Raw genomic sequence first — 21,669 nt, 5'->3', positions numbered from 1 at the left:
ATGCACTAAAAATTAACAGTATGTACGAGTATAACAGCTACACATGTTTTGTGTTTATACTTTTTTCTCTATTTCAGTAGCTCGTTTTTATAAATATTCTGATGGTATGTTAATTGTACCTGGCCTAGGTACAATTAAGTGAGCTACATAGCTTTTGTATAGTAAGATAAATGTTTCTGTGTTTATTTTTTGTAGATGAACATTGGTAAATTAAAAATATCTGGAGAAACCAATGCGGATGGAAACACGACATATTAAATTGTTTATTAAATAAATGAATTTAGTGTAACTATAACGTCCTATAGTAATGTTCGGAACTACAGAAGCCTTAATCCCTCTATTAGAAGTAAATATAATAATGGTCACATTCCATCATATGTTTTCTAAAAATCCAAATGCCGTACAAATCGTCAATTTTTTTTACCTCTTGGCTTAAGTCTCACATTTATCCATCCCATGTTTACAATCCGGGATATTTTTTTGTATGTAGTATTGTATCCAATCAAACGGAATAATGTCCCATGCTGTTAGAAATTATTTTACGTATTGTACAGTCGTATTTTTGAAACGTGTCGAATAAATAAGCCATTTGGAACCGTTCGAAAAGTATGGCATGGTGATTTTCTTAAATGGTTGCGCGACGATGATTGACGATGCAAAAATTAGCCTGGTACATATTGTTGTTTTTTTTTTTAATTAACGAATTCGCGTCGGGATGGCGGGCTGTATGTCGCATCGGAGAAGTATTGACACTGCTGCCTTATCTTATTATGTTTTTATGGACTATCGGAAAATACTAGATTTTTTGTGGAACAAATCGTTTGACACTCGGAATTAATCCGACGAGTTCTACTACGCGATTAGGTGGCCGGTAACAGCGCTATGGCCATCATTTTTCTTTTTTTCATTGCGTAATAAGACCCCTGAAGAACCGCCATACAAATGACCCTCTATTTTGTGTCACTATCTCCCGGTTTATAAGCTTCATATCGCAGAACCTAACCATACCACCTCGTATTTTATATCAGAAATCTCTTGGACAAAAATGCCGAGCATATAAAGGTTGGCTGTAAAGTTCGTAGGCTAACATAGAAATAATGTTTTTAATTTGATAATTCAATAAACATGCTTCGAGAGCGGTAACGATTATAGCGGTAAAAAATGTTCAGGCTCAAAACAGGCTTCATTCTAAGCCTCTTCATTAATGCTCACTTGACAAACGAGGCAGTTCGATATTTTTAACAAACCCAGATTTCAAACGAAAACCGTTTGTAAATATGACGATCTTTGCAGTCACAAACCGTAAGTAATATTTCTCTTTAAAGTACCGAAAATAATTGAATATTTAATTTAATTTATTTTTATGGTTGATGGTCATACTCGATTTCCTATGCATAATCATAATATTAATAATGAAACTTCCAACCACGCACATTATTCATTGAGAATTGAAGTACGCAAGAATGAAAAACTTAATTGTGGTAAATATTTTTTATTAGTTATATATTTTTTTTAACAAGGAGTTTGTTCTTGAATAATTGTTTCGGATTGCACGGCCAAGGCTATTGGTATAAGTTTGATAGTTCAAAATGATTAAAATAAAATATCGTGTTTAAAAGTTGTAGGTCATTTTCTTCTTCCGTATTGTCGTCCAAAGTGTTAATCTTTTTGTGTAAGTTCTTTATAATAATTTATTGTATTCCAAATTCATCAAAATATTCTTTGTTATTCTCAATTTTGGCTTATTAAAGGATAAAACAAATAAGTTATAACGTTTCCTTCTATTGATTATTTATCCTCTTTTTTTCTTTGAAACCTATAGTTTTTATTAATGTCAAAGCTTAACAATAATAATCCAGACGTGCGCTTCATCAGCAGCTGTTTAATTAGCTTTGATAATTTAAAAGTTTTTTTTATTAATACAATGGGATATTTGAGGTTCTAAAATATCCGCTTTCTCACGATATTTCCTTTACCTTGTGAGATAATGTTAATAATAATAATATTTTGAATTCCGGGTTAAGAATCACACGCTACACTCCGCTCAGTAAAATCTAAATTCCACAAAACACGATAAATTGGAAACTTCCTTCATTTTTAACTCGTATAGTGTTTTATAAGAGGAAGATTAAAGAAGATTTGCCTATAACTGTGTTGTTCTGTTTCAGTTGGCCCTCGTTATGGCTCTTACGGTGGTTACCGTGGTCTATGGGCAATGTCCTCACTGTCAGCCGAAGAATGAGATGCCAGTACCCTAAATAAACACACAAAATAAAGCCGCTTCCTTACATGTGAATATTGTTTTATTTATTCTAGAAGAGACCATTACTAACGCTTATACAATGCTGTTCGACAAGGAAATCATTAATTGTATGAGAAATAGTAAAAATAATTAATACGTCAGACTCTTACAATAGTTTAGATATAATATTTTCATAAGTTATGAAAATTGTGTACTGTGGAATACTGTGTGTGGAATCCTAATCATCTGCGGTGCTCCCAATTACCACCTTTTTCCTTTTGACCGAATTCAGCCAAGGTCTTGTCGAATTGTCAGTCTCCAGCGTCCATCGGCTTAACCTTGATATTAAAAAAAATAGTAACGACCTCGTCCACATATTGTTGGTTATTAAAATAATATATTTAGATTTGTTAAGTATAGTAAACGGTAAATACCACTGATCTTACTCCGAAGTGAGCCTTAATCTCCGAAAGTTAAACAAATATTAAACGTCGTTTTTATGGCGCGAATTTTAATTATTATTTATTAAACATGTAAGTAAAATATATAGCAGTAGACTAGGCATCTTCTATCGCATTTACCGTGGAGAGTGTTGGAAGAAGTTGTTCAGATTACCTAAAGCTAAGTTTCGAGACGGACGTCGAGGCAGAATACGAAATTTCCACACTTCGATGTCCATCGTTCCAAAACTGAGCTTTCAATAAGGCAGTTTTTTCCGCATACCACCACTATGTGGACCGGCTAGCCACTGAAGTACTTCTAAATTCGATGGTCCCATCAAGAGCTTACCAATTCTTTAAGCCAGTGAGCGTCCATGGGCGGTGGTATCTCTTAACATCAGATGATTCTTTCTGTCCGTTTACCCCCTTTTCTATAAAAAAACAGGCTACTGAAATGGACAGGTTGGCCAGTTATTCGTCTTTTGAAATTTTCGGTCTAAAGTCATACATTTATTTTAATTCCTGCTATTACAAGATAAAGTTGATATATTAATATAAATAAAATTTGGCCTAGCCTTCGCGTGTACACACCCAGTTTACAGGCAATTTCACTTTCCTGACAAACCTAGAAAGTTTTTTTGTTGTTTCATAGGATATCCAATAATTATGTTTTGGCAACATCGCCACACTTTGGTTAACACGTTGCGTTATCTCTTGGCACGTGATTTATAATGATGTAAATATATCAATTATTACAATATTTAGCTTTAACTGAAAATATGTTTTAGTGTCTTTTGTTACGTATTTCGTTCTCTTCGGCCTGCCTCAGGAGATACGAATGTTCATGAATTAATTTTCTTTCTAGAAAGTCTTTGACCAATTTCACTTTGAAAAATTGATTGTAATCGAATTAGCTTTTGGATTTAAATTTAATAGTGGGTCAAGTTGTAGAAGTATGAGAACAGAAGTCTGTAAGTATCTGTAGCTCTGTAAAAAAAAGTTTATAGACTCGAACTATTATAATTTGTATAATATTTCTGTAGGATTTTTTTCTATTATACTTTTACCTAATAGCTGGCAATGTCTAGGGGTTGTGGTGTGGTAGCTTTTATGGACGAGGCCACGATTCGTTTGCCCTGATTTTTTAAAACAAATATCAGGAGTATCTACTATACATAGTATATGTAGTGTATGTATTAGCAACCCTACACATGTACCCTAACACAAATAGTGAATATATAAATATGTACGGGTTTTCTGCACAAATAGACCTAAGGTAATAGACGGAGCCCTACGAGTTCAAGGTGGCCTACCACCTTATATATTCTCAACACTACCAGGCAGGCTTACCATGATACTTAAGGTCTTGAAGGAGTCTTTGCCACTTCGATAGGAGCCGTATTCTGATTTATTGATTATCATACTTACATCTAATTACACATAATAGGTTAGGGAAAAAGTTTCATCGCATTTTTTAAGAAAATTCACTTTTCATAAATTTAAATATAGTTTAATTACATTTACATTCTTTATTAGATTCACTCATCTTTCAGTACGAAAAATAAATAAAAATCACAAATTTTGCTAATTTGAATTTGGAATTATCTCCTTTAAAATTTAAACTTTTAATGATACCAAAACCAGCCAGATACAAATAGTATAAGCCAAAGAGATTTTATTACAAGTTCATACATACTATAATGCGAAAAGACTTTTTCCCCAACCTAATATTTAAAATTACTCTTGTGAGACACGCATCTTCAGCTTGCAGCTTAAAATTTGGTGCAGCCTCGTGAGCCGTGCCAGCATTTGGTCAATGTTGAAGTGAAATCTTTAAAGTGTTTTTTTTATTCCATCCGCATTCACGAAGCTTTTAGCAACTTTATCTTAATACAAAATTGTGTTTAATATAAACGAACTAGATAAATCAATCCGATCAATTTCACAAAAACAAATGAATGAATACATTAAACGACATTACTGCGTGGAATGTACAAAAACATGTACACCAAATTGATCTTTTTAACAATTGTAGGGTGACTATACTTTTAAAATGTTATAGGAAACGTGTTAACTACGTATTATTATTGGGAATTTTTTTTTCCATTTCTAGCTGTCTTTTTATAAACCGTCTGATGTTACACTGCTGCTGATTGATACTCTTACAGCCATCATGCAGACTCATACAGACAGATGACTGGTGAGTGCTTAGTCGCGAACTAGTTTTAATTTATCATTGGTATCGTAATCATCCATTGTATTATAGAGTAATAGTGCTGTTCACAAAATACAAGTTACGCTATCAGATCTATAAAATCAGTTCAGATATTGTTTTAGCTGCATTTTTATTATAATTATTTATTTATATGAATAATAAAATATATTTTCAACTTCAATCTGACTGTACTATGTTAAAAAAAATGTTGAATGAATACTATGTAAAATACTTATAAATTAGTTCATAATTAAATAGAAATGTCCTATAGATCATTAAGACGTGGTTACCGAGTGCAATCCAAGTACAACCTTGCTCTACCTTGACATTAAATACAGTGCGCATACGACGGTCCTCAGTAGGTACTGGTTCATCGCGGAGAGTATTATTCACTTATGTGCCAATCAATATTGTAATTTATGCGAATATATAAAAACTAGTCTACAAATTACAGAAAAAGAAAAGCGTAAGGAAACTGGCATGTGTTAAACTCAAAAGTGGATATTGTGTGTCACTGACACCTTGTTTCTATGTAGTGGGAACTCAGTTTCCGCACATAAACGACCATTTAGTCCGTTGTGCGTTAAATCTTGGCTAATTAAGCCAGTCTTGTTCGTTCCAAAAGCTCAGAAGTTTCCTAGGTACTTCGCAGGCTTCACGGAGCGACCTCACTGGTCCGAAGATTTCTATTCCTTGGGTAGCCACAGCCACAGTATTCCAGGACTATGTGGGTGACAAATCCCTCTGCGCTGAAACAGCCTCTGCCCAAGAGACTGACTGTTGCACCTAGAACAAATGTATGTTTATTAAGGAGAAAGTGACCCATAGTTGTTTCTCATAGAATCATTTCGTTAATTATTATTTTTTTTGCTTTGTAATATTCCTACCTAAGTGCTATTAATGTATTTACATTGTAAATTGGCGAACTCATGCGACGTCTTCTATAGAAAAAGTTCCCTTGGGAGTGTGCTACTTCATTGTCTCTTGTTTGCATGCATAGGGACCCTGTGTTGTTTTAACTTTTCGTGGCATTTTCACACGTGTATGTCCTTTTCTAGCATATTTTCTTAAGTAATTGATTGTCCTAATTTGAACACGTTATCTTTGAGAGCATGAACCAAATAAAATATGTCTCGTCAAACTAAATACACAGTAACAGCACAGTTATTTTAATTAACGAAAATTAAGATTCAATTGCAAATTATGACGATTTATCCGTTTACGATAAAAACATACATTCTAACTGTCTAAATGAATGTATGTCACTATTTGTCTAACTATAATATTCTCTATGTGCTGTAATTGTTTCTACCATAAATATTTTGATATGAAGATGGACGGTACGGGAACCTGTTGCTTGAAGTGTGGAGTAAATGATGACACGGCACAGAATACGTTGGTGGAGTGTCCGAGGTGCGCTCAGCTCATATCTTCTGTGGTGGGTAACAACCTTGCTATAGAAGGAAATAGCAGAACGATAGAGAGAGCGCTCTAGTACGAATCCTATGGTTACAAGACACAGAGTAAATAGGAGAAGATATACAAATCTCCTACCGCCTAACTACTCGAGGTGGTTCTAGTGGTGGTTCTGTTATAACCATAAACAATTTGCCAATATCAAATATTATGATGAAATAGCAGAACGATAGAGAGAGCGCTCTAGCACGAATCCTATGGTTACAAGACACAGAGTAAATAGGAGAAGATATAGAAATCTCCTACCGCCTAACTACTCGAGGTGGTTCTAGTGGTGGTTCTGTTATAACCATAAACAATTTGCCAATATCAAATATTATGATGAAATAGCAGAACGATAGAGAGAGCGCTCTAGCACGAATCCTATGGTTACAAGACACAGAGTAAATAGGAGAAGATATACAAATCTCCTACCGCCTAACTACTCGAGGTGGTTCTAGTGGTGGTTCTGTTATAACCATAAACAATTTGCCAATATCAAATATTATGATGAAATAGCAGAACGATAGAGAGAGCGCTCTAGCACGAATCCTATGGTCACAAGACACAGAGTAAATAGGAGAAGATATACAAATCTCCTACCGCCTAACTACTCGAGGTGTTTCTAGTGGTGGTTCTGTTATAACCATAAACAATTTGCCAATATCAAACATTATGAAGAGTAAACTCTAAGGCGTTTGAAGTGTTGCATAACTCCTACCAATTAATTATACCGTCGGCACTTTACATTTATAGTCCAGGAGTTGGACGATAAATTCAAGCGATTTATTTACAGGGACATTTGATAAGATATAATTCCTTATTAATTTAGCAATTTGTAATAAGTTTACGAGGTTAGTGTACAAACAATCGTTACTTTATAGTTTATTTATTAAAATGGGTATACATTTATTTTACGATACGCCTTCTACAATTGCTCTCAGACATCATAAGGAAATTTTCATTTAATAAATTTGTCCGTAATAAATATTTAAGTTAATTTTTTATATATTTTAGGTAATATACGTAGGCCAGAAACCTTTAAGAACGCTAAAAATACCTAATCGAAGTCACGAACGCATTTCATATGTTATATTAATTATCATAATGTCATAATAATAAGAACAGTTAAGTTATTGAATAAAATTATAATATTGACTTTATTGCATGGTCATTTCGTGATATAGCCATTCGTCAATTATTGGTAAAGTTTTTTTTTTTTATAAAATAGGGGGCAAACGGGCAGGAGGCTCCCCTGATGTTAAGTGATACCGCCGCCCATGGACACTCTCAATGCCAGAGGGCTCGCGAGTGCGTTGCCGGCCTTTTAAGAATTTGTACGCTCTTTTCTTGAAGGACCCTAAGTCGAATTGGTTCGGAAATACTTCAGTGGGCAGCTGGTTCCACATAGCGGTGGTGCGCGAAAAATTGCCTTGAGAAACGCTCAGTCGTGGAACGTCGGACGTCGAGGTGATACGGGTGGAATTTTGTATTTTGCCTCGATGTCCGATGCTGAAACTCAGCTGCAGGTATTAATCCGAACAACTCCTCTAAACACTCTCCATGGTAAATGCGGTAGAAGATGCAGAGTGACCCCACATCTCTACGCAACGCCAAAGGATAATAATTAGTTGCCATAACATTTTATGGCAATAATTTTCTGTAAAGATAATATACTCGTAAATAGAGTAGTAGGCATAGTCAGGCATAGAGTTATAGAGTAAGCTAAAAAGAAACCTACTTATAAGAAATCTTTATTATTTTCGGTATCTTCTCAGTCATATTCTTCATTGCTGAAGGTTTTGTCACTGTTAAGTACCTGCTGCTCTGCTAGTGGTATCTCTCCACTTTGTTCGTTCTATAGCGCTCCGCAGCTGTTAGGAGACCCGTAAGAATCATGACTTGGTCACAGTAGTGTGTTGGCGACCTGCCCCGCGAAATCGCTGCCCTTAGAGCAATATAGAGAAAACCACTGCGCGCTCTAGTGTACCAGCTAATATATATTTTTAATGTTATATCTGCAGTAGAATGATTGTTTGTAACATATACATTGATACTTAGTAGATAAAACACATATTTTATCATTGCAATCACCTTGGATACAAATAAATAAGATACTCGATGAAATAAGAATATTTATTTCCAACACACATATACATTATTTTATTAGCTGCATATTAATAATAAGAAAAAATTGATAAATATAAAATTTAAACATATTTAAAGAGTTTCATCCCTATGGCAGTGTACCTTTAACGCTGGCATTTCCTCGCTGTATTGCGATACATATTCGTTAAGCAAGTATAATACCAGATCTAACGAAATAAATAGATTTAAATCTGCTTACCAAAAAAAAGTCTATAAAATCTAGAAAGTTCATTCATGTGTCGGCTTCAATTTTAAACTATGCTTTTCTTTACAATGTTTTTTACATACACACCATGTTTTCTGTCTTAAAAAGCAATAACTTTAAATATATAACCTCGTTTAGTGTTTTTACATTGGCTTAACTGTTTCAACGTATTCTCAGTATTTTTTATCACAGCGTTAGTGAAATATGATCGAAAATGCTACATACATTTTTGTTCTGTTAAGTAATTTTCTGATTCATTAGGTATGTTATGATTTTGACTTTTGTTTATTAAACAGGAGGCTCGCCTGATTTAACGCCGGCCTTTTAATTAAAATTATTTGAATAAGTACTTTAATACAAACTATATATAAATATTCTACACAAGACCTACAGACATGTAGAATTATCCCAAGTTTAACGCAATTAAAATGAGTTACCTCTCGGCCTATCCCGGATTCAACGATACACTTCCCGTACTAGCGACATTTGCTCTGGTCTTTTATCTGTTTGATTTATTTTTCACCCTTATAAGATAGTACTTATATGTCTGCTTTAAGATAAGACTTATTCCAGTTTATATATACGTAAACAATATTTTGCTCAGCGGCTTAGGTCAGGACACGTTGCCCGTTTGCCCGTTATCTGATGACAGTCCAAAACAGTAACCGAATGGAATGGAATCCAAAAAAAATAAATAAACGAGGGCAGACCAATAGAGTGATGGGATGACGGGATCGAAGGGGTAGCTGGACTCGGTGGAGGCCTTCACCTGAACAGCGGCCACATCTTACAGTAATAAAATTTACTATATATATATATATGTCAATAGCATGTGTGAATGAAGGCTTATATATATTATAAGCTTATGTCCCTAAACTTATGTTGTAAAGGCTGTTTTTATTTTTATTTTAAAAGGGAGGTATTTTTTATTCTTATTAGCATTTAAAGACTTAAGTTAAATGTATAATATTTTATTTTACACTTCATTGCAAATAATATAGTACAATACAAATAAATAAAATTAAGGAGGCCAACGGCGTTTTCGTTTCAAGCGATCTTTTATAAATAAATAAGATGAGTACAAAAACTGCAAAGCTACAAGATAACCATAAATGATACAAATCAGCATAGCAATTAAAACATATGTAGACAAAGAAAAATTACATAAAACCACGACCATTTCAGTTGGTTTAGTTAGTTCGAAAATTAGGAATACGATGTGGACAGATAATGCTTGCACAGTAGAGATTTAAGGGAAGATAGAGAAGGAACTAAGCAAGAGGCAGGAAGTGAGATCCATAGACTCACAGCCTTACAGCCCCACTGTGACCTTAAACGATTCCTAAATGAATATTTATCGTATATATTTTTTTTATGCTTATGAACATACAGAAATTAAAACCTAATCGGCTTACAATATTAGCGTATGCTATGCATATGCAAATATACATAACATAATTGCATATTTTAATTAAATATCTAACATACAACTACATAATTGATATCGATCTAATAGAGCGCGTGCGCCTGTCGTCAAGTCATGGGTCTTTCGGCGTATGTTTTATTTACATTAAGCGATTGCCTTCAGGCGCAGACGCATAAATGTATTTTACCGGAATATGAACCCAGGACCACCAGGAGTGTATAAGTTAGCGAACTCCTGGCTCCAGTAGAAGCCAGTGGTAGCAAAAGACACTCTCACGATATTATCATTCTCTGTACGAGCAAGTGTTCATAGTCACAAAGTTGCTTTCAATGGTGTAAATACACGACCTGTGACTTTATTTAATTGTTTTATTAACACAAATGAGCGCTCTATACTATAAATACCAGAAGTAACTTATAATACGTAAATGATACAATTTACATGTTAAATAAGACATAAACGCAAACATTCTTGCAAACGAAATGTGTTAAGTGATTCAGTGTGGTAAATGTCACTGGAAACTGAATATGACCCAATAAAATATAACCATTTTACAAAATGTTTTTATCAAAACACTTCCTGCTGTAACAATTGATGTATGTAAGACATTTTGAAAATGCTGGTTGGAGGTTAACGAGTGAAGAAAGAATCAATCAAAGATTCGAAATAAGTGGACTTTATTATTATTATTATATTAGATGTACGGCTGGAACGTTCAGAACCTTCTAGTAGCGCTCATCACGCAAGGCCGGCAATTTTGTATGAAAAGAATGTTTGACAACGTCATTATAGTTATTAATCATCTCGATATCACAAAACATGTTGCTAAGCACAAAACTCGAAGATGGCTGCACCAAAAGAAGTTTTTTTATTTGCTCCTTTAATTTCGGAAGGTTTTTATGAAGAGATTACATATTATTCCGGAAAAGCGACTGTCTCCATGAGTAGCATAACAAAATACTCTGTATGTTGGTAGTTGCTACTAAAAGGTAGTAGATACAAAAATGTACCTACGTCTGGCATACGACTTTTTTACCAAGAAGTTACAATACTGTTTATATCACTAATTATATATAATGTATACATTAGCTTGATTAATATTATTGGTAAGTACTTAATGACTATAATCGATATTGAATATAATTAACTAAAGTTACGTTTCGTACCTTTATGTTATTAGACGAAAGATGACCGTTAAAATTAAAAGTTTACCATTTGTTACCATTTGATTGGATTACCTTCCTATTAACAAATTCGAAGTTTTTTGCAATATTATTTTGATATTGCGAAATTTTTAAAATTTATTAATGCACAGCCGCGATTTGATAACACGACCTCAGGGTTCAAAGGCACACGTTCACGCTACTAGGCCAACAATTCTCATTCCACAGGAGCGGCAAAATTAAACCTTCGGGCTAACTTTTTCACGACAATTGTTAGAAATTCATTCTTAATACGGTAGCAATTTTTAAACATGGTTAATGGCCAAGTTAAAATGTTAATTAACACTTATTTGGGCTTAAAAGTTAAATGAATAAAATTATATTCAGTGCTCTGAATAAGAATGCGGAAGGAGTGTTGATGGTAAGTGCGAATTGTGGATGTGGTATTTTTAAATAGATTTATTTTATACTTTTTTGTTCGCAAGAAACAAAATTCCCCAATTAATCAATAGGTTTATATCATATCGCTTGTTAGCGAGCTCTTCCAACTACAAGCCGCAAGTTGTATTTTGCGACTAATTCGCAAAAGGCCAACACTGGCGAGCCCTCTAGTAACATTAGGTGATACTCCTGCCGGTTTGCCTCCTGTTATATAAAATAAACTGCGAAACTTGTACAATCTTAATCATACAAAAATTAGAATAATTTACAGACAGCAATCACAGGGTAAGTTAGAAGAAAAGAGAGTGAGAGTAGGTTCGATAAGATGATAGAGAGGATGTAATTTTTGCCTATGTGGACAAGCTTCAGGCTGTTAATTTGATATGAGTAGAGAAGAACGTGTATATTAATTGTGTTTCTCTTGTGAATATAAAATCGTGTATCGATGCTATATGTAGTAATAAATTCTTTTGCTTTTACATTGGCAAGTTGGAACTGTAAGATTTACTTTCTCGGAGGTACGGATAAAAATTTCGACAATTTTTTTTTCATTCATTCATTATATATAACAAAAAATTAAACTAAAGATATAGACAAAGATGGAATTTATAATATACAAAAAGGTTCAAATATTACTATATACGTTATACCTAATTCGGCTGTGCTTGATGGTGTGAAAGTTACGGTCTTTATATCAGCAACCTTACTAGCAAAACGCGTTCAACGTTAAGAATAAATGATTTTATATTACCGCATCAATTTACTTCGTAATACACATTCAATGTTGAAATGCAGCTTCTCTTTAAAGAGCAATTATATCTAGTTTGGTTCGCTCTGTAAATGTCATCTCGATTATATTAAAAAGTTGAGAATTACGTCCGAGATTGTTATCGCTGCTTTTATCTTCTATCGATTTTATTCCTACCAATAATTAGTCTGTCACTTTTGATTTCCTCAAGAGTGATAGGGACAAAACAAAAAACCCGAAACCTCCTTGGTTTACTATTGGACGTGTATGGAATGCCATATATAAGCTGTGCCCATAGTAGGTCATAAGTTATGTTAAGTACATGTTCAAGCGTCTGTGGCTCGATATGGATGTTCAATCTGTAATGATTCGGATTCGTATAGAATCATTCCATTTTCAGAAAATTTACAAAAAAAAATTGTATATATAACAGAAGGCAAACGGGCTGGAGGCTCACCTAATGTTCACCCCATGGACACTTACATTGCCAGAATATATTGTCCGGAAATACTTAAATTCAGCTGGTTCCACAAAGCGATAGAACAATATACAAAACGCTCTTTTGTAGAACAACTGACTTCATATCGTATTTCTAAAAATACTGGCCTTCAATAACGGGTAGTTCTTTTGGTGTTAAAATATGCATACAACTATAGTATAGGCCATTTAGAATAACCTGAATATTGGTAAATATTATCGATTCTCCAATCAATTTTATTTTTATATTATTCAAAACTTATTGTTTTTTTTAAATATTTAGAAATTGTTGTTAGGAATGGCGCCTACATTGGTAATGATGGAGCAAACAGCGCATCTTCCTAGGATTGCTTTACGGATTGGTTAGATGATATTTTACATAGACAATCTGCATCTTGTCATTAAGCCGTAGGCTTAAGCTAGAATGATAATAACTCACCTATTAATTTGTACCTTGGAAATGATTCAGTGAACAACAATTTGATATACATAATTTATGTGTTGCAGCTAAAATAGTCTAATTGATATAAATGTATGTCATGTGGAACATGGAGTAATGGTTGCAGCTCCTTACAAATATTGTGTAAAACAAAACTTTACTTGGCAATTAAAAAGAGTTGCGGAGAGTTTATTGCCAGTTTTTCTCGTCCGTTCTACGTCCTTGATTTGAGAACTGGCAGTAAATGTAAAATTAGTAGCATTAATATGTATTTCTTTGTTGACGTTCATTATAGTACATCGTTTTACCTAAATGAATGAATGATTTAGATTTTTTTTAAAATATATGTATATATGGCGTATTTAGGCTCTCGTTAATATAACAAATACACTAAAGTTTACTAGGGACTTTCTATTGTAGAATCGGCTCTCAGTCGAGGCCTTCCGGATAAGTCCAGATATGAAAAACTGTGTATAACCTCTTTTTATAACTGAACTCTTTTTGATCCAACATCGCATCTAACAAATGGGTTTTCTAATGAAGTTGGTATAAATAAATCGGATACTCTAACGATCCTACCAAACGGTAATGATCGCCAGTTTTCAGAAAAGAAATTATTTGATAACATGGCTGAGGCTAAACTAAGTTTCGTTCACAAAATATAAATTCACGCACAATGAAAAGTTTTATCAAACATTTTATAATTCAAAGCTGTGTGCCTCTGTTATAATTAATACTTGACAATTAATGTACTTGAATCGATACATCTTATTGAAGCCAGTCTTGGAGAACGGGTAAAAAGGTTGGAATTGATTTATTCCTTAAAACTTATACATAGAAAAAAAAACGAAAAATTATTTTATAGTATAATTTTAGGATAGGACCCGATAGTCGTATATAAAATAAGAATTATTACGTGTCGAACGGTAACATACAAGTTTTTGTTGATCAGATATCATAACTTCGTCATAGCTCAATTAGCAATGGGCACAGATAATTAATATGGATTATATCTTAATACATTTTCCTACATATTCATTGTATATTTTACATAATATAAACTTTTTGTAGTGTCTAGGAATATATTATAGGTTAGTCTCCGTTCTTAGGGCCCTTTAGAGATGATTGTAGCTAATTGTTCACCTTTGAATTTATTTTGAAATTAAGATAGTGAGTGATAAGGATGGCAATAATGATAAATTAATAAAGACGTACAGAAGTAATTACAGTCATTCCTACATAGCAGCATGAACCTTGCTTTAGCGTGGGATTTTCATCCCTGAGATTGTAGGTTCGAACCTCAGCTGTGCACCAATGGATCTATGTACACATTAATATTTGCTCGTACGGTGAAGGAAAACATCGTGAGGCTGGCATGCCTACGACCCAATCGAGAGCGTGTCAGGCTCAGAAGGCTGACCCACTTCTTAGAAAGAAAATAATTAGTGAAGAGACTCAAAAATATGAGGCCCGGATCTAAAATGGTTGTAGCGCTACTAGTGAGTCGTGGTATAATTATGATAATTTGTAACGCACTCTCTGGCGCGCAACTAGTGTTGCCCGTAGAAATATTTCGGTACAAATACAAGAGAGCCATTCCCATAAAGTTCAGCTACACACCGGTGAATGTCTTTGTTTCAGTCACCCGCCAATTTAGCTCTCCTATACAAAAAAATATTATGTCAACCTAAAAAATAATTTTTCTTGGTACGTTCTTTTTTGAAGGACTTGAAATGGTATGGGAAAGTCTTGACTACAATGGTTGAAACAATAAAAATTATTTAAAAAAACAGAAATGCAAGACAATACAAAATTAAATTTAATAAGGTTAATTAAAATGATGTCAGTAATCAAAACCTTTCTTTGACTTGAGTTCCGACGTGAAATTATGTTTTAAAATCAAGGGCGTTTTCCCACTTAGCATTTAATACCATACATTAATATTGTATATTGACGCATCCGTCAATATGAGATTACGGTCATGTCGGAAATGCAAGGACACAAGGTAGCCAGTTCAACTCTCGGGACTGTGAAATATAAAAAGGACAATTATTATACGCTAGCGTAATTTAACTGCGTAAAAAACTTCATAATTATTACTATATATATATATTTCTCTTTAATCGGCAGCTCACGTCTGAGCGTCGTGGTCAGCATGGAAGCTTCTGTTTTCACCGGTTTATGTTTGTACCGTTTGTACAGTTTTGAGAAGAATGAGTCTTTGGTTGATGAACGGCCACGTCATCTGCCTTCTGTTTTACCAACCACGATCAGTTTCACCAAATTCTCATCGCCTCTACGCATTGTATGGCCGAAATTATTATTTAAAGTATTTCCGAACCAATTCGACTTAGGGTCCTTCAAGAAAAGAGCGTACAAATTCTTAAAAGGCCGGCAACGCACTCGCGAGCCCTCTGGCATTGAGAGTGTCCATGGGCGGCGGTATCACTTAACATCAGGTGAGCCTCCTACCCGTTTGCCCCCTATTTTATTAAAAAAAAAACTAGATACGATTACTATATGGACAATTGAACATACATACACTATCTATTCCCATAAATGCGAGGATATCTCAAAAACAACTGAACCGATTTTTTTTAATGCTAGACTGTTCTCAACCTGACATAGCAAAAAAGAACTTATTAATTTCCGGACAGGAATGGACATACAAGTATTAACGGAATTAAACTCATAGTCTAAATCAGTTAATCATACTTAAATAGTATCAAATTCCACATAACGGACTTATAAGACTTCTCGTGTGTGTTCATGAACGGCGGTATTGCTTAACATCAGCCTCTGGTCGTTTGCTCCCAGTTCTATAGAAAAAACATTAATACAGGTTTAAAAGGGAGTTTAAACTGTTGCCACTGTGCAAAACAAATTACGCAGTCGATACAACGGACGACCTTATTGCTTATTAACAATTTTTTGTGCTCCTTTTTAGCGATGGTTATATTTTAATAATGTTCTACTTTATTAAGAGAATTGACAAAACAATAATAACATTTACATGGCTTGGCATTTTTCATTTGAAAACGATATCCTTTGACATACAAATCTGGTGTGAGGCTTATTACTTGTGTCAATTATATTTCTTGAAGATAAAGTAAATAGATGTTTAAGCCAGAAGCATAATTTCCGCGCTAAAGCCTCCTAGTTTTATTTTAATTAATAATAGCTGTATTTTTATAATTTTTCTTCGTGGATATTTGTCAGACATGAAGGCGGTGTGAATATAAAGTCTTTGAAAACTACTGAAGTAGTTCGTAGGAATTCCTTTCGTAATCCAAATAAATTTTTAAATGGCCGACGACGCATGTCGAAAAATATTTTCCTTTTTAACCGACTTCAAAGAAATCGGAAGAAGTAATTCGACCTATAATTTGTTTAAATTAATGAGACCTACTATAAGTTTCTTATCTGAAAAACATTGGACCATAAATAAAAAATGACAACATAATTACTGAACTGATTCTGACAATTGTTTTACCAATAAATAACCACTTTGTTTATGAGTGTCATACACTACCCGAAAATCTATAAGACTTTTTCGTGGCAGTCGAATTTACAAAGTAATTAATTTCCCAGAGACAAGTAACAAGCTAGTTTAGTAATAAGTTTATTATTTCTAACCTCTTCTTGTACCATAATAACTCCTTATTTGCATAAAAACCAATTGATTCTCCTGCTATGGCATTCCATAAATAATATAATTTAAGTTATGAACTTTAAAGGGAAAATTAAGTTATTTATTAAAAACGTGAAAGCTTGAGTATATCCGAAACTTTTAACAAACGTAAGTAAGGGATGTAATGATAGGATGCCCACCAGAAACGGAAAGATGGAATGAAAGGGATATCAAGGCAGAAATAGAAAATTGTCGTGAGGAATTGAGAGGAGAGAATTTGGAGGAGGCCTTCACTCCGTTGGAGGTCAATTGTGTAAAACATAATGACATGGGCTTATTGTAGCGTAGTGTAGTATTCGAATACATACACACATTTTTTAGTGTTAAACTAACCAAGCAAAATAGATAAAATTCATACTTTTATACTTAAGTTATTTTATATATTTAAACATTTACAATTATTTGACTGACACGAAATTTTTAAACCAGTAATGGCATAAAAATATGGTTTTAAAAATGGTTTAAATATTGTAACTTTAGTGTAGCACTAACAGTAGTAGTTAATTTTTTTGGAAAATAACACTTAGACGGCATCATTTAGAACAACATATGGGTTATATTGACCAAAATCAAAGGTCTCGACTGAATTCTATGTTAATACAATTCTACCTAATGGTAGGTACTTAATAACGTCATCGACTGTTACGACTATCGGTTTTTACGACCAAATACGAGAAGTTCCTTCAATGTTGTTATAACCGATTTTGACTGTATTTAGAAATAGAACTACGCTTTACATCACTTACCTCAAACGCCAGAATCGATGATCAATAATAGATTTATAATAATAATTTCTATACGACTTTCAGTTTGGGAGACGTTTGTATATATATTTACGGGAGCACATATAACTAAATATCCAAACCTAACAATGCAGATCAAGAGAATAATAAATTTATAGAAAAAATATCTAAGAACTTTATGTAGTTCCTACTTTTTAAAACCTATAATATTTCAGTATATTAACTGAACTGAAGTTCGTGCTTTGAATTGCGTAATAATGAATTTTTCTTTGTCCGTAATTAATAAATATTCTGTGCTTGATTATATATACAAAATAAATTATACGAAAACTCGAAAAATAGTATCGTTCTAAACAATGAAAAATATTACGCTTTGCTTTCCACGTTTGCTTTAAAGAAAATGAGTCAAATATACGTTATTTTAATGTGTTCCAAAGACAATATATTCACTTCAAACTAACGCGTAATTCATTACGAGCAAATATATTAATTACACTTATTACGAGCCTTCGACGTTTCTTGTTTTAGAGCAAGTGACCAAAAATTAAAATACTTGTACAAATTCATCTCGTACAATATATCTTGTATATGCGTAATATTATATCATACAAGGTATTCAATAACTTTTAGTTGTGGTAATTATGGGTCACATACGAAATATATTATTATTACGCAATGTATTAATTTAAAACGAAATGTGCCAAAATTGTTTTGACGCTACCATTGAACCCACAACCCGCCCCTGTGACCGCAACTCTTCCGTGGTAGATGCAATACATATGGGCCATGGGGCTAATACCAATGTTGCCTTAACGATGCTAGCAAATGCTGAGAAACCTGACTATGTTAAAAACCCAAAATTTTCGATGAATTTTGACTACGTGTGTGCCCTCTGATTTTAAAATAGCGATTTCCTTTAGAAAAAATGATAAACTTAAATAGAACAGGCTCGAAAACTGATCGCCAGAGTATAAATAGAGTGGCGATGTTGTTGAAGGCATCAGTCTCATTCGAAAGTTGAGAGGATATACAACATGTACGCTAAACTGGTGAGTCTATTTTCTTATTACGGATTAACTGCTTAACCAATTTGAATGAATTTCGTGTGTTCAAGTTGTGTTAGAACTTGCTTCTGTCATTTACGAATGGTACTTAACAGATACTAAATTCGTAGTAAACATTTCATTAATTATTATGATATTTTGACGTTAATAAATTCAGCTTCATACAATTTTCGCCGTATAAAACACATATTTTTATTAAAAAAAACATATATTTCTAATATATCTACATATAATATAGCGTCTAAATAATAAAATTAAGTACAATTCTCATTCAAAAGATTAACAATTGTTGCATTATTAATTTCAAAGCCTTTTCATGAATACATTGATACTTAATGTGCAGTAAAATTATCCAAAATAATTCGAACGTAAATGAATTTTTAATAATATATCACCCACTCAAACTTGCCTTGAGATCGTTCCTCATACCATCAAAAGTAGCTAATTGTAGGCGCAAGGTGACAGCAGGTGTGACACGAATATTTAATTAAAAATTACTGTCAAGACAATTACGCAAATTATTGTAGAGTTATAGCGGAACAGTAAAAAAATGTTTATATGTATGGTTTTAGCGATTGATTCGGTCAAAATAAGTTTTGGTAAGCCTTGGTGGTGGTGGGTTTCAATTTAACTTCTATATTAAAATCACATAACAACTTTGTATTCCTAAAAATGCATTGAAATTACAATAAAACTTGAAACCTTGCTTAAATATAAAATAACAAAAGTACAATTGAGCTATTCATCATAATTTAAAAAATGATTTAAGTAAATATTTTTTTAATTATCTACTTTGACAATTGACACTAAAAAGCGAACAAAATTTAAAAAGTCAATGTCTCTGGTTTGTGGCATTTGATGTGGTTGAAAACTAGACGCGATTTAATACAGCTATCCGATTTCTGATTCGCAACTCTATGCGCATAATTAGCAAATAATGTCAAATTGCTGACATTGTTATGAGCGGACTAAATCATAACGTGGGCGTGGAATTTAACTCAAATTATTCAAGAATCAATTGTCGCGTATTAATAAATTGATTTATCCATGTATTTATAATGTCTGGCGGATATCTACCGCAGATACTATCGTAGTTTAGTAATTTGAAATAATGAGTATTGTTTAATGGTTGATCGTAACTTATATAGAACCCTAATTATATTATTTTACCAATTTTTTTTAAATCAGAAGTCTGTACGGCAAGTTCTGAACTTTTTACTTTATTTGTTGTATTTCTGCCTCCGTACTTACTTATACTTTGTAAACGTACGATAATCCTTAACAAAATAAAACCTCAAAAACAACTTGTTTTATAGTTCATCGTTTGCGCCTTGGCCGTGGTAGCGCTGGCCCGCGAGTACCCCGCTGGAGTCCACCCAGCCATCTGCCCCAACTACCCCTACTGCGATGTCAATACCTTGGCTCGCTTCACACCCGACGGTCAACCCATCCCTGAGTGGGTCTACAACCCATCCATTTTGCCTGTAGCACCCGCTGAGTAAGTGTATCACGCATCACAACATAGTTCTTTTACAAGGCCGTGATATTGAACTGAATTATGAGTTGATTTTTTCGAACTTTCGCTATCGAATTGAAAAATAAATTAATTACATCCATTAATTCAACATTTAAGAGTTTTTCAATGCTTAAGAGATAGCTATAGTAATCATTAAACATAACTTTACAGCCCCAACGCCGCCGCTGCTCGTGAGTATCCTGCTGGTATGAACCCTGCGTCCTGCCCAAATTACCCATACTGTTGGTGAACAGTTTAACTATTGGCACTCCAAATAAACCCGACCGTTTTCTTGACAATACCCGATTTTTTACGAAAATATCACTAAACTTTTGAAGTGATATGCCAAATTTCATCTTGGCTTTATCAAATTACTTTTAGTTTCGTATAAAATCAGCGTAATTGCAAATTCACTGCCATAACTCTAAAATGTAAATAATTCGTGTGTTCAAAATAAGTTTTATATACTGAGCATTTGGTTTTGTAAAAAAACTGTAAAAATGTAAATAAACACGTTATTCAAAATATATCTTTTATTTTACCCATATCTATTTTTGTCATAATGGTTAATACCTACCACTTAAAATAATATCGTATAAATTGTTACAAAATGTTTAAGCCAAAATAATAAAAAAGAACGGCCAAGATATAATATATCAAGTATAAACAATCGAAGATAGCCTTTTCAACATTCAACATTCATTTTAAGGTGTTTTATTCATTCATCACAACTTTAAATGGGCAGTGTACGTGATAGTAATTACCGACGCATCCATCATTTCCAAATTGCCATCGTATTTGGTATTGCAAGGGCGAGTATCCGATCGCCGAGTTCCCGCGCGAAATGACAATTGCTTAATTAAGACTATAAAGGAAAAATGGTCGATCTGTTTTAATTTATAGTTATTGTTGTACTCGGAAACATTTTAATTATATAAATAATATAAAATATCAAAAATCTCTTTAAAATTGTTTATAAATGTACGATTTCCATTTCAATTCATTCACGCAAGTGAGTTAGGTAAAATTACGCCCAAATCGATTTTGACCTGAATTTCATTGAAATTTGTCGTGTTTGTAAACAATATTGCATTAATCGACGCACGCGATCCATAGCGACGTTTCATGCAATTTTTAATGCAACACAAGCGTAAACATTTAATTTGGACATTTGCTCGAAATAATTAAATTTATTACATATTTATTATTGAACTGTAAATCTGTGATCCTCATAATAATATCTACTGCATAGTTTT

The 21,669-nt window shown here is 33.3% G+C and overlaps 1 protein-coding gene and 1 long non-coding RNA gene across 2 annotated transcripts; both read left to right on the top strand.

Annotated features, from left to right (window-relative positions):
• Window positions 1-846: 846 nt before the first annotated feature.
• LOC123717302 lies at window positions 847-2,296 on the top strand. The gene is made up of 2 exons (XR_006754795.1): window positions 847-1,481; window positions 2,169-2,296. It is a non-coding gene; the product is annotated as an uncharacterized LOC123717302 (long non-coding RNA).
• Window positions 2,297-18,820: 16,524 nt separating this feature from the next.
• On the top strand, window positions 18,821-20,908 carry LOC123717180 (cuticle protein 1). Its single transcript, XM_045673050.1, has 3 exons — window positions 18,821-18,882; window positions 20,214-20,395; window positions 20,585-20,908. The coding sequence occupies exons 1-3, from the start codon at window positions 18,868-18,870 to the stop codon at window positions 20,661-20,663; spliced, it is 276 nt and encodes a 91-aa protein (XP_045529006.1). The 5' UTR covers window positions 18,821-18,867; the 3' UTR covers window positions 20,664-20,908.
• The last annotated feature ends 761 nt before the right edge of the window (window positions 20,909-21,669 follow it).

This window comes from Pieris brassicae, chromosome 12 (assembly GCF_905147105.1).
Source record: "Pieris brassicae chromosome 12, ilPieBrab1.1, whole genome shotgun sequence".
Lineage (NCBI taxonomy): Eukaryota > Metazoa > Arthropoda > Insecta > Lepidoptera > Pieridae > Pieris > Pieris brassicae.
The sequence above is the reverse complement of the archived record's forward strand: the minus strand, read 5'-3'. Positions and strand labels throughout refer to the sequence as shown.

Bases quoted from the DNA above. Each gene is read 5' to 3' on its own strand.
- LOC123717180 (XM_045673050.1), top strand. The intron at 20,396-20,584 runs GTAAGTGTATCA...ATAACTTTACAG, and splicing joins TTGCCTGTAGCACCCGCTGA to CCCCAACGCCGCCGCTGCTC.